Below are 14459 nucleotides of genomic sequence, written 5' to 3' on the forward strand. Positions count from 1 at the left end.
ATATATATATATATATATATATATATATATATATATATATATATATACATTAGCCAATACTAACATATTATGTATTGAAATAATTCGATATCATCATATCTAATATATGCGCAACATTTCAGCACCATTCACATTGTTTTGGGGGGTTAAAAAAATGATAACGTGTGATGTTACAGTGTGGTAGCATCTCTCGGTGGTGGATATTGGTTGCCGATATTTCTGCAACTTTTGCGCTCCATTACAAGCCATAGAATGGGTCTAGAAAGCTGTGATTTGCACTGTTAGTGTGTCTGAACTTTTTCTTCAATACGGCAAGGAAAAAAAATCAATTTTCAAAACTTCAGAAAATGGCCCCGGTGTCGGCCTGGAGTGCAGACAAAAATTCTGGACCTACAGCCATGGAGGGGTTGAGCTGTTGCTGTTTTTCCTTCTGGACCCACAGCCATGGAGGGGTTGAGATGTTGCTGTTTTTCCTTCATTTCCTTCATGAAAGCATCTATCTGTCCTTGTATCCTCAGTTGCAATTCTCTCTGTTGCTCCTATAATGCCTCTTGAAGCTGTTCATATCGTTCTTTTTGTTCTTCACTTTGAGTATCTAGTTGTTCACTCTGTGCTTTAATTCTTTTACTTCTTTTTTCATTTGGTGCCTGTAATTGTACACTCTGTGGTTGCAATAGCTTCATGATTGCAGCCAATGACACCTCGTGCTGCCTAGCCTGGCTTCTCATCTGTACACCTTCTGCCTCCATGTCGAAGATTTGACTCACTGCAGCACTTTATGATCCACATTCCTGACAACACTGTTACGTCCCTGTCCCACACTGCCACAGGTTCCAACAGCAGTAGATCAGTATAGGAAGGACGTTCCCCAGTGAGTTGTTCTTCCTGGACGCAGCCTTTCAGTGTACAACAATGCAGCAGCACTGGCACTGAAAATTAACATTGGCTTCTTAAGTTCACTGTATTTATTTTCCAAATAATTACACTTAATACTTCCCAACAACACTTCACTGTTTTCACAAGTACTGAAGATATACAAACTTCACTAACTGCACTGACACTTAATGCTTGCCAGCAACACTTCACTATTTTCACAAGTACCGAAGATATACAGACTTCACTAACTGCACTGCATTGACACTGAACTACACTCAAACTGAACTGAAAACTGACTGAAACTGCTCAAGTCTCTTCCCCATCCTCATAATTATAAGCTCCCTATATACTAGAATCATTTACTACTTCCTCACAGTTCTCGTGCATTCTTGAGGGAGCAACAGTCACAACCGTTACCAATCTGGCGACATCCAAAAAATGCCAGAGTTTACTTACATTGCATAACACTCTAAATTCAGTAGCATACAAACTGATATAAACTTACAAAATATAACAATTACATAAATAAAACGTTATAGAGAAAAAGAGCACAAAATTAATATATACCTTACAAAACACCTACACTTACAAATACGTGGCTAACTGGCAACTCTGACGTGTAACGGAACCTCGAGAAACATCGGGAATTCTCCAGCACTACCTAGCTAGCAAATCCTGCTTCTAAACAATATATTCTGCAGTATTCCATTCATTACCACGGGACTTTCCTAAGCTAAGGAAATCGTCAGGAAGCAGTAGCAATGACCTCAAAACAACGTCCTCTGTATGAAGTGGTTGATGTTTTAGTCATCATGGCAGAGTTCTCATTATCACTTGGCCCAGTAAGATGCCATGGCCCAGGGAAAAACAGAGGGTTTGACCACCATTGTACTTTACTGCCCATTGCTTCACATTATTGCACAATGTTTATGTCGTTGTTCTGTACAGTATTCGCTGCCATATTACAACAGATGCCAACATTCTCTCTCTCTCTCTCTCTCTCTCTCTCTCTCTCTCTCTCTCTCATTATCACCTAAAATATATATAATGACTAATATCATTCATACAGTATCACAAGTTTGCTCTGACCTACACACATACAGACACACACAAGCACATGTATGCATGAGTGCAAACACACACACACACACACACACACACACACACACACACACAGACTGGCCTTGTGCCAGTCACGCAGGGTTGCCTGGTTTGTCCTTTTAAGGACAGTGTCCCTTTGAAGACCGGCCTGCCTTTTTGTTCTAAGAAAATGGACAGTGTAAAACTGTTCTTTTTATTCATTTCCTGGTATTTACGGATCGACAGTAAAAAGTTTAGTATACATTTATGCAGCCAGTGTTGACATGCTGAACTAGCGAGTCGTACTTGACACATCAGTGTGTAGCCAGGAATAACTTGTACAATTAACAGAGTGACGGAGTTGACAGGAAGTGAGAGAGGCGGGAGTGGAAGTGTTGAATGGGTGTTGGGAGGGCATGTTTTGCCAACGACCTGTTAAGCCATACGATCTGGGGACAAGGATATATGATGTCCTCAGTCCCACGCTAGGGAAGTGCAGCTCAACATATACTTTTGAAACAGTTTATTGCCACTTTTATCTACTGTTTTCATTATAATACCTTATGCATTCTTCCTCATTTTCCAACCATATGAAAATATATTTGCTCAAAGTGTGTTGCAAGACCTGCCACCCCCTTTTCTTGTATACGTGCTTTGTGTAATTTTACAACTAAACCTTCCAATCAATAAACCAGCCAGTCATCAACATTCTGCGTGTATATATATATATATATATATATATATATATATATATATATATATATATATATATATATATATATATATATATATATATATATATATATATATAATGTGTATAAGCATAAATATAAATACATATGTATGTCCATACCCTGAAATTGTCATTTTTTCACCGATAGTCTATGTCATATTTTATGCCCAAAAGTCTGGCAACCCTGTGCCAATGCAGTGTGCCACACGTACGATAATTATCGTATACGTACTCCAATATTGCCTCTGGTACGATGTACGATACCATTTTCTATTATCGTACAGATGGTACGACAATACTGGGTTGAAAGCTAGCATAGCAGTAAATTTTGTGGCACACATAGCTAATCATGCACAGTTATTCCACAATTTGACAGATTAGTGATCTTCAGGACTAATGTAATGGTGATCACTGAACCTACTTCTTTTATGGTCTTACTGAGTTATCACCTGCAAGAGGAAGCATATTACTACGAGTTATCAATTAAGTTCCATGAACTGCATTCCGCTGCTGGTCAGATTGATTTTCTAGAGTGGCACAAAGGGTATTTCTTGTAACATTAATTTTGTAACGAAGGATATGATTTTATTATTATAGTATTATTATGAGATTTTCATGATATGCCCTACTTCTGATACAAATTAAGTGACAAATATACACCAAAGTAAACATCATTACCTCACAAAATCATGGTACTGATGAAGGTAGTTGTTATGGGTAAGTTTTCAGTAAGTACACCAAGGTATCGACGACAGTTTTAAAATACATCAGATTATTAAAAACTATACAAATGAATGTAATAGTGTACGATAATTCCAACGAAAAAACGATATTTTTGAAGAGCCGGTTCGATAATTCCTATCTAAAAGTTTGGCAACATTGTGCCAATGCAAGATGTCAGTGTGCCACACGTACGATAATTATCGTATACCTACGATAATATTGCCTCTGGTACGATGTACGTACCGTTTTCTATTATCGTACAGTTTGTACGATAATTTTGGGTTGACAGCTAGCGTGGCAGTAAATTTTGAGGCACGCATAGCTAATCATGTACAGTTGTTGCACAATTGGACAGATGAGGATCTTAAGGGCTAATGTGATGGTCATCACTGAAAATATTTTTTTTATGGTCTTACTGAGTTATTACCTGCAAGAGTAAGCTCATTTCTATGAATTATCTAAGCTCTATGGACTGCATTCTGTTGCTAGTCAGAGTGATTTTCTAGATTGGCACTAAGGCTATTTCTTTTCCTTGAAGTATTATTCTTGTAATAAAAGATATGATTATACTATCGTAATATTATCATTATGAGATTTTCATGGTAAGCTCTAATTCTAATACAAAATAAAGTGATAAATATGCACCTTGAGTATTCGTCAGTACCTTACAAAACGACGTTTCTTATGAAGATAATTGTAATGGGTAAGTTTTCAGTAAATAACCAAGGCATCGGCGACCGTTTTAAAATAGACTACATCATATTCTTAAACTTAAAAAAAAAAATGATGTACGATAATTCCAACGAAAAATCGATAATTTTGAGGGGACGGTACGATAATTCCAATCTAAATGTGTGGCAACACTGCTATCAGTGTCTCAGTGAGGTAGCTACTAGCTTGGCGCAAGTGTGAGAAGTCGTTATGGCAGCGTCAGGAGACACCACCACCATATCGTCATGCACACTCATTGGCAGAATAGCTCTCGTCACAGGTAACACTGTATCCACTTTATCAAGTACAGCAGCTTGTCTTCATCTGTGGAATGAAGTGTTGTTAATTTTTTTTCTATTTTTCCAAGGCACTGGAGAGTATGCCTTCATGTGGTGACACTTATATAACCGATCGGCTGAATAGTCTGGTAATACAAACGTCCCTCAGCTACATCATTATCCCTCCAAAATCGAATGGTGGACTGTCAGAGAAGGACAAATTCAGCCTTAAGTTCACCCGTTCAGATAAACCTGGGTCTAGCCTAGAAGGATTACTACTGCTGCTGCTGCCTCAAGATGATTATTTTTAATATGGCAGAGCCTCCCTATAGTGATGGATAATGAAGGTTACATCTTCACCATGTCGAAAAATGTTCTATAATACATAGGAAAGTTTCTAAGTAGTGAGCATATCAGGGAAAGATACGTTATCGGCGTGGACGGGGTAATTCCTCTGGCTTAAACAACAATATATTTGAATAAGATATTTTAACAAATACCTTGTGCTGAAACTGGTGCAAAATTTAAGGAAAGTTCTTCAGTACGAAAAGTCTTCTCTTAAGACATAAGTGAATAAAATCGTCCGTCAACTGCAAGAATAGTGTGCAAAAACGCCAGCGGATATAAAGGGTTAATGACTGATTTTTTCATTTGCATACTTATTTTTGCAAGCAGTGTCAATATTTTACTATTATAACGTGTCAGTAAATTTATTCTTGCCATCTCTAGATAGTTTAATGCATTTAGGAAAGACCTTTTGACATAAAGGCATTATTTCAGTCTTATAGTGCTAAAGACCTCGAGTTGGAAACTCTTATAGCAATAACAATAAATTGAAAAATGAGTAAAAAGTATGTTACTGTGTAACAAGTAAAATAAATTAGTAAGGAAGATGAGGCAGTGAGTGGTGTTGCCGGATCCAGAGCAAAACATGTATTCACAAAAAGCTAGATTCCAAGGGGGGCATGGTAGGATTTTAGGGGGGCCATAGCAGACTGGTGTGAATTGTAAACCAGAGTGTGTCTGTGAAATCGCACTTGAGTCCTTGCCATTTTCCATAACATTTTTATGTGATCCTGGTTTCTCTACCTTTCTACATATAAATAGTAAAAGCCGAAACCGGTTGGAGGTGGGCCCAGATATTAGATGTTCGATGTCAGTGACATAGTGCGAAGGCTGCAGTGCGTGTGGATGGTGAACTAAGTGAATTTTTCTCTTTGAAAGTTGGTTTGAAATAGGGATGTGTCATGTCTCCATGGTTGTTCAATCTGTACATGGATGGGGTAATAAAAGAGGTACAAGGTAGGGTAGTGGATGTTGGAGTGGCCCTGGTGAGAGAGGATAGTGTTTGGAAACTCCCTGTACTGTTGTTTGCAGATGATACTGTGTTGTTGAGTGAAGACGAAGGGGAGCTGCAAGGCTTGGTGGATGAGTTTGGGAGAGTGTGTAAGAAACGGAATCTAAAGGTGAATGTAGGGAAGAGTAAAGTGATGGTCTTTGAGAGAGGTGAAGTTAGTGAATATACAGCGAGGTTGGATGGTGAGGAATTGGAAAATGTGTGTATGTTTAAGTACTTGGGTAGTGTGATGAGTAAGGATGGAGGTTTGGAGGGTGAAGTGCTTGAAAGGGTACAGCAGGGAAGAAAGGTTGCTGGTTCTTTGAAAGCAGTGATAAGAAACAGGGAAGTGAGCATGGAAGTGAAAAAGTTACTACATGACAGTATTGTGATACCAACTCTAACGTACGGAAGTGAAGCTTGGACATTGTTGGAAGGACACAAGTCAAGAGTGAGTGCAGTAGAAATGAGTTATTTAAGAGGAGCCTGTGGAGTCACGTGGAGAGACAGGCTGACGAATGAGGATATAAAGGAGCGTTGTGGTGTTGATGTGGATGTGATAGAAAGCGTTATGAGGAACACACTGAGGTGGTTTGGCCATTTGGAGAGGATGGAGGGTGAAAGACTGACGAAGAGAGTGTATGTGAGTGAGGTGGATGGGAGAAGGGGCAGGGGGAGGCCGAGGATGAGATGGAGGGATGGGATGGAGAGGTATATGAGAGAGAAGGGGGGTGTGAGTTGGGAGCAGGGCAGTGAAATGGCGGGGGACAGGGCGACTTGGAGGCGATTTGTTTGTGGCCACCCCAAACGGGACTGAGGCGTCTGGCAATAGATAGATAGATAGATGTCAGTGACAACCACGAATCAGTCGACTGACTGAAAACAGTGTCATCCATCCCACTGATATGTAAGAAAATATGCATTGCAATTGATAGGTGTTAGATTTATGATAAATGGAGAGCACCATACGTTTGTTTGTTTGTTTTTTGTGAGGGGCTTGAGAGAAAACTGAAGGGGGGCCACAAGGATGTTAAGATCCCCACAAGTGGGGAATGAAGTTAAAACGTTTGAGAAACAATGAACAAGAATGACTGAATAAAAAATAAACCCAGGAAATCGTTAAAGTGCCTATAATCACTGGAATATGGATAACATCTTCCAGAAATGTCTCATAGCTAGATTTCGTTAATATCTTTAGATCTAGAATGAAAATGCGTGATTGGCAACACCGTTGGAGATCCTTCGCAGCTGACGATAATACAAGCAATTCTCTCAGTCCTTGCAAGTCACCATGATGGCTTATCGCTGCTTGGCCGCTGGGTCGACTGAGTGGCTTACCTTACGGCAGACGGCTCGTCGGTTGGGGAAACTTATCATCTTCTCCTAAGCGACTTATTTTGTTTATAATACCTTACTGTCCTCCTCTTTCTTATACAAATCCTTCCAATATCGCCATACTATCCATAAATAACGTACAAATAGACATTAACCATCTATATTCAGAAATAAATCGCAAAAGGAGGAGGTGTTATGGATCATCCTTAGCCGACGAGAATACGAGCGAAGGTCAGTCGGCGTACAGATAACACCCAACAAGTCTCTTACCCCCCACTGCATGACGAGTTGTTTGTTGTCTATTCTTGCCGTTGCCACACGATTGCATTCCATCTGGGAGAGAGCCCTAATACTCAAGGAGTTAATGAATGATCTGACGCACTCTTCGAATCGAATACTCTCTCTTAAGCTGATTACAGTTATGAGACAGCCACAGTATAACAAATTCCTTACTCGGACTGAAGGGATAATGATGATATCCGTTTGATATTTTATTCTAGCTACCGCCAGACGATATAATATTACTTTGGGTGACTGAAGGTAATAAATATTCGAACAGTGTGCTGATAGTCTCAGTTTTCTTGTAGCTGATATTATTTATTGTAAAACTTCAAATAATTGCATGATGAAAATACCAACACAAGAAGTAATCAGGTGAGAACGTAGCTTACCACTTAATGTCTTCAATTATATACACTGTTCTATAGAGTATGAGAATTTGTTTGCTTTTTAAACAAAATTATATATTTTTACAATAACACTGAATGCTAAACAATAATCTACCAAAGAAAACTTATTATTGGTTAACGTCTTCATGTAAATGTAATGATCGTACATTACATGTGACTCATGTACAGTATGTATATATATGACGGAAATATATGGTATTGAAAATAGCTTAAAAATTTCAATGTTTTAATTTCAGGCCCAAAATTAGTCAAAAAACTATAGGGAATATTAATACCAACAATCAAGCATGTTTATCACGCTTCCAAAGAGCACTTTCCAGCCAGCCTCTTGAATATGGTGTCAGTTGCATCTCTGCGTGTGGTCCAACAAAAATCTGCATGAAGTGGTGGATTCCACTTTCCTTGATATATATATATATATATATATATATATATATATATATATATATATATATATATATTCCATTCTAGACATGTCCTGGTGTATTCTTCCCCATGCTCGTCACTTATTGTAACACAATTTTCTTGGAAAAAGTTGAGGTGCGAATGCAAGAATATTTTTAAGGACCTGTTGCAACCCAATTACCTGTATGCCTGCAATGTGTTTTTGATGAGGTGCTGATAGTTTTCATTGGCTTTTGTTTCCCAAGAAATCTTTAATAACTAATCGAAAGTTTTCCCATGCTTGTTTTTGCACATCTCCCAATATTTCATCATATCTTTCATCTCTGAGAAGTTTCCTTATTTATGGTCATACAAACACTCATTCCTAGAGTTCTGTCTCTCTGAGTGTTGGGAATTTCGTTCGGCAATCAGCACTAATTTTATACAAAGCTGTGAAGAAAGTCTTCGTTAATCCCAGCTTGATAAGCAAATGGGGTAGAAGTATCTTATTAGGATCTACTAGAGGAAGATTCAGCACGTTTTTTGTTCCAGAATTCAAAGTATTGCAGAGTGGGCAATCCTTCTTGTTCCAGTGAGACCCCCTGGCCCAACTACTGTATATATCCCATTAACAGAGGAAGCAGCAATATTTAGTGAAGCCAGGTTGCAATCCAAGTAAAACTGAGAAACCTTCAAATCACAACACTGCAGTAAGTTATGCTGTCCATATTAATATAATGCAACAACTCTTTAAAGTTTTCTTATGTTTCTTTCATGCTGACTGCGTGACCTGCTGGAATTAACAGTAGCTAATTTCCATTGGGCAGAGGAGCAGCTTTCAGGCTGTATTTTGAAGAATCAATAATAAATCTTCAATAGTCGGATTTGTGATCAATGCACATAGCTTCTGTCCGCCCATCTACATCGTTACGTGTATCAAGATTTCCAACTCTTGTGTAAAATGGAGCAAATTCTTTGTGCCGATTTCTAAATATAGACACACGAGTGTTTGTAACAAACAGGTTTCAGTCTTGTAGTCATGATCCAAGAATCTCCGCTTTGCTTATAGGAAGCTGTAGGTCTCGAACCAGAGAATTCAATTCACCCTGTGCGATCATATGGGGTTCAGTTGTACAATCAGTTGCAAAATTGGAATCCCCAAATGTAGAAGGCTCAAGATCATTACGTTCATCTTGCTTATCTTCAGATTCAAACTGTAGGTATCCGGTGGCTGTGGAACAGGAAATTGATCTTCATGGGAAGCTGGTCCTGTTGCCGACGGAATTTTCGGTTAGTAAAACTGTTTATCCATTTTTTCCTCACATCTGAACACTGATCCACTCGAGGCACGAAACAAAAGTAACAATTACTTGAGTGGTCAGTTGGCTCCCTGCATACCATTTGAATAGCAAAAGGCATCGACTTCCTTTATATGTTTAGCCATTGTTGGAGATTTGAAGCACATGCATTGCAACAAACATGCAGTTTCCAGTTCTTGTAGTGGTTTCCTACTGCACAGACAATATACTGCTTGATTATCCACTTCTGTGATTTCAATGTGACATTGCCACATATGTAGCAAAAGTTATCTTCCACATATCCAGCCCAGTTGAATCATACACAGATGAGTTTTCTGAAGTAGGTGTACTGTAAATAATAAGTAGAGTCAATATAAACCTAAACTTGTTGATATAGAAAAAGAAATATGTATGAATTGTATGGAAACTGACGTTGGTGTATTACTTGTTGGAGTACCTACCTCACTATGTAGCAACATACCATATCAAAAACCGCAACTAAATGAGCATTTTAATTATCATTTTCGTAATCAGCAGACCAGTAATACTTAGAATTGAATGCTTTAACCTCAGAAGCAGTTTCGCTGAGGAACAGTGTTATTAGAACTCTGGCCCGGTATTTATTAAAGCTCTTACGTCCTTGGGATGACTTGTAATTCATTAGAGAGTGCCCCCAAACACTGAAATCCTAAGAGCTCTTTTAAATACACGTAAGCGCTGTAACTTCTCACATCTCAGGGCCCAGTTAAGAATGGTGGCAGCTGTCACGAGGACTTAAGAGTTTCTCATAAGTGCTAAAGGAGGGAAGATGGCCGACCAATAAAAACTCTGAATTCGTAGCCCATGCCACTTTCGCCCTCGCAAAGACATTTGTAGTGTGTAGAAAGATGGGACACACACACACACACACACACACACACCACGTATACTGAAATGGTGAAAGTAAAGAAAGACTTAGAAACAAGGGTGGAGGAAAAAAAGCATTAAAAAGGAAGTGACAAGAATAATCCAAAACAATCCAAAGTTAGTCAGAGATTCAGTAGATATCAACAAATCTAGAGTAATCACTGGTATAGAAGAGGAAGAAGTAAAAAACAAAATCACAAGAGACAAAAAGGAGATGCCAATGTAATGAGCTTATTGAAAGAAGTATAAGAGGAAATCTGCAGTAAAGACATAGAGGAACACAAAAGGTTAGGGAAATACGAGAAAAGCAAGACAAGACCTCTAAAGGTAACTTTCCAGAGTGTAAACACTGTGGAAGAGATACTAAAAAATGCAAAGAATCTTATGGAAAAAGAGGAGTTCAAAAATGTATGGATAAAAAGATGCCTAACACAAGAGGAACTGGAATTACTGAAAGAGAAGAGGGAGGAATCAAAAACAAATAATGAGGGAAGATCAGAAGAGGAGAAGAACACATTTTTTTTCAAAGTAAAAGGATTGCAGGTACGAAAGTGGTACACAAACAGGAGGGAATAAAAAGGAGGAAGGTAGTAGAACCATGCCATGACAAGTATATAAACAAGATGATAAAGTTGATGTACTCAATTGTGGATGGAATGGTATCTAAATTACTAGAGATGAATGATTATGTCAGAGAAAATGAACCACATATAATATGCTTAACTGAAACAAAATTAACACCAAGGATATCCAATGACATACTAAACTTAGAGGAATACAATATATGGAGAAGAGACAGAAACTTAAAAAAAGGAGGAGGAATTATATTAACTAAGAAAAATCTAAATGTCAAAGAAATAAAACTAGATTTACCCTCACAAGTAGAACTGATTGCAGTAGAAATCAACACATCTGAAGGGAAAGTAATTGGAGCCAATTTGAACATGCCACCCAGATCAAACACATGGGAAAGAGATGAATATGAGGACCTGCCAGAGAGTACAATTCAGAGCTTAAGAGCATTACTACATAAAATGGAAGAGATATCGAAATGAATTATACTAACTGGAGATTTTAATACAAATATAAATTGGAATACTCTAGATATAATTAGCCAAGAAAGCTGTTGGGACCAAAAGCTCCTGGATCTCGTGCAAGAGTTTTTCCTAACGCAACATGTGAGGGAAGCCACCATAAAAAGAGGACTCGATGTACCTTCAATGCTAGATCTCATATATACTAGGCAAGAAAATGATATTGACAGTTTAATATATCACCCTCCACTCGGCAAAAGCGATCATGCAGTACTAAATTACAACTTCAGGATAGCATATGACATAGTTAACAGCAATGAAAGTTACAAAAAGAGCCAAATCTATAAAAAGGGAAATTATCAAGACCTAAAGATGTATTTCTTAGAAGTTGATTGGGAAAATGAGCTTAGAGGACAAGATTTAATTGCTGTATATTAAAAATTCTCTGAATTTTATGAAATAGGAGTCCAGAAGTACATTCCACAGCACAAAGAAGCAGATAAGAAAATACAGAAATGGTTCAATAAAGAATGTAAAATATCAAACGAAAGAAGAGATTTGTTGTGGAATAGATACAGAAGACACAATAGTGAAAAGGCATATAATAATTACAAACAGGCAAGAAACTATTATACAAGAATAAGGAGGGAAGCCTAAAAACAGTTTGAGGAGGATATAATAAATAAAAGTAATGATAAACCAAAGCTATTTTACAGCTACATCAGAAGCAAAACCAAAGTACAAGATATAATACAATCCATTACGGATGAGGGAATCACCTATACATAAGAGAAAGATATTTGTGAAGCGCTAAATAAGAATTTCCAATTAGTTTTTACAGAAGAAAAAAATTTTGAGAGGGACTATGTGGAACATGCATGTCCACACATACTACCAGATATATAAGTAGCAGAAAAAGTAATACAGGAGGAGTTAAGTAAATTAGACAAAGGAAAAGCAAGTGGTCCTGATGAAATTTCATGTTGGGTACTACGAGAATGTGCAAGGAAGTTAAGTAAACCATTATTATTGTTTTTTTTTTTTTCAAGAAATCCTTGAGTCAAGGTAAATTACCTGATATTTGGAAGAAAGCAAATATTGTCCCCTTATTCAGGAAAGGGAATAGACAAAATCCACTCAACTACCGACCAGTATCACTGAGCAGTGTTGTAAGCAAGGTATTAGGAAAAGCTTATAAGAAAAGCTTAGATAAATCATCTAGAAGAACACAATATAACAGAAAGACAATTTGGTTTCAGAAAAGGAAACTCATGTGTTACTAATCTGTTGAGCTACTATGACAGAGAAACAGACACAATACAGGAAAGAGAACGATGGGTGGACAGCATCTATTTACATTTCAAGAAAGCATTTGACACAGTACCACACCAAAGACTTTTATGGAAACTGTACCATCAAGAAGGAATTCGAGGCAAACTGTTTTGTTGGATGCAAGATTTTCTCATAAAAAGAGAAATGAGAACAGTATTCAGGGCAAACTACTCATCATGGAAAAGTGACTTGTGGAGTACCACAAGGTTCAGTGCTGGCACCAATCATGTTTTTAGGGGAAACTACTCATCATGGAAGAAAGTGACTTGTGGAGTACCACAGGGTTCAGTGCTGGCACCAATCATGTTTTTTAGTGTATATAAATGATATAAACATTATCACTGGAAATGAAAGCTATCTTAATATGTTTGCAGATGATGCAAAAATACAAAGGAGAATTACTAACACAGACTCTTGTAAAGAGCTACAAGAAGAATTAAATAAACTTCATGAATGGAGTAATACATGGCAAATGGAATTCAATGTGGACAAGTGTCATGTAATCAAGTTTGGTAAAAGTGGAAAAAGACCTGATTGGGATTACAAATTAGGAAATAAAACCCTACACACATCAGAAAGAGAGAAGGACCTAGGTATGATTTTCAATAACAGACTATCTCCGGCTGACCACATCAGTGAGAAGGTACGGAACATGTATACACTTCTTGCAAATATGAGAATAGCATTCACATACATAAATGAAGACATGCTAAGAAGGATAATAACATCATTCATCAGACCAACCTTGGAGTATGCATCAGTAGTCTGGTGTCATCTCAAAAAACACATAGACAAGATTGAAAAAGTTCAAAGGGCCGCTACAAGATGGATACCAAGCTTAAGGGATCTAAGCTACGAAGAAAGACTAAGTAAACTGAATCTACAAACACTACAGGAGAGAAGGAAAAGAAGTGACATGATAATGTTATATAAATGCATATCAGGGAAGAAGAAAATAGACATAAATGATTACTTAACGTATGGGGAAGCATCAGCAAGAGGACACTGTAAAAAACTGCATAAGAAGAGAGGTGATAAAGACGTAAGGAAGTTCTGTTTCCCAAACAGAGCAATTGATCAATGGAATGCACTACCGAATGAAATAGTGTGTGCCAAAACAATTCACAAATTTAAGGATATGTATGATAAATATGGTTTAAGACAAGGGACAGTACGAGCTTGACTCATTCCTGTAAAGATAGAACACATACATACACACACACACACACACACAAGGTATACTGTAGACTGGATCGTGTTTTCCTCGAGTATACGAATAATTTGATTTACCATGTGATTGGCAAACACATTGCAAATAGTCAAACCGTAACTGCAGAGTTGTAAGTGGCATTTCTGCAACATTCACGGCCTTTCCTCTAACTTTCGCTCTGTTGAGCACCACCTCTCCTCCTCTAAACCTCACCTCTTTCTAACTGAGACTCAGCTGTCTGAGGCAACTGACAGCAAACCCTTTTCTGTATCCTCCTACTTTCTCAATACTCATTTCAAAGCCAAAGATGGATGTTGTGTATATATACTCAACGACTTATCTTGCTCTCGTGTTCCAGAACTCGATTCTTCTGAATTCTCTACACTCTGGCTTCGGCTATCCTGTCATTCTCTAACTAAATATATCTGTGCTGTTTACTTATTCTCTAATTCTACTGACTATCAAAAATTCTTTGACTATCTTACTTCTACGATGGAACACATTCTATCCATTTCTCCTTTCTCTGAAATCTCC

At 37.7% G+C, this 14459-nt stretch overlaps 1 protein-coding gene across 1 annotated transcript in view; it reads left to right on the plus strand.

Moving 5' to 3' along the window:
- The first annotated feature begins 4332 nt into the window (after window positions 1-4332).
- Window positions 4333-14459, plus strand: part of LOC145394528 ((3R)-3-hydroxyacyl-CoA dehydrogenase-like) — a 97755-nt gene continuing 87628 nt past the window's right edge. Inside the window, exon 1 of the mRNA XM_080268366.1 lies at window positions 4333-4403. Coding sequence (XP_080124492.1) covers window positions 4334-4403 — 70 coding nt within the window. The 5' untranslated portion in view covers window position 4333. The remainder of the gene's footprint in view (window positions 4404-14459) is intronic.

This window comes from Coenobita brevimanus, chromosome 27 (genome assembly GCF_032717465.1).
Source record: "Coenobita brevimanus isolate Jiangsu-jjx chromosome 27, ASM3271746v2, whole genome shotgun sequence".
NCBI classification, from domain to species: Eukaryota; Metazoa; Arthropoda; class Malacostraca; order Decapoda; family Coenobitidae; genus Coenobita; species Coenobita brevimanus.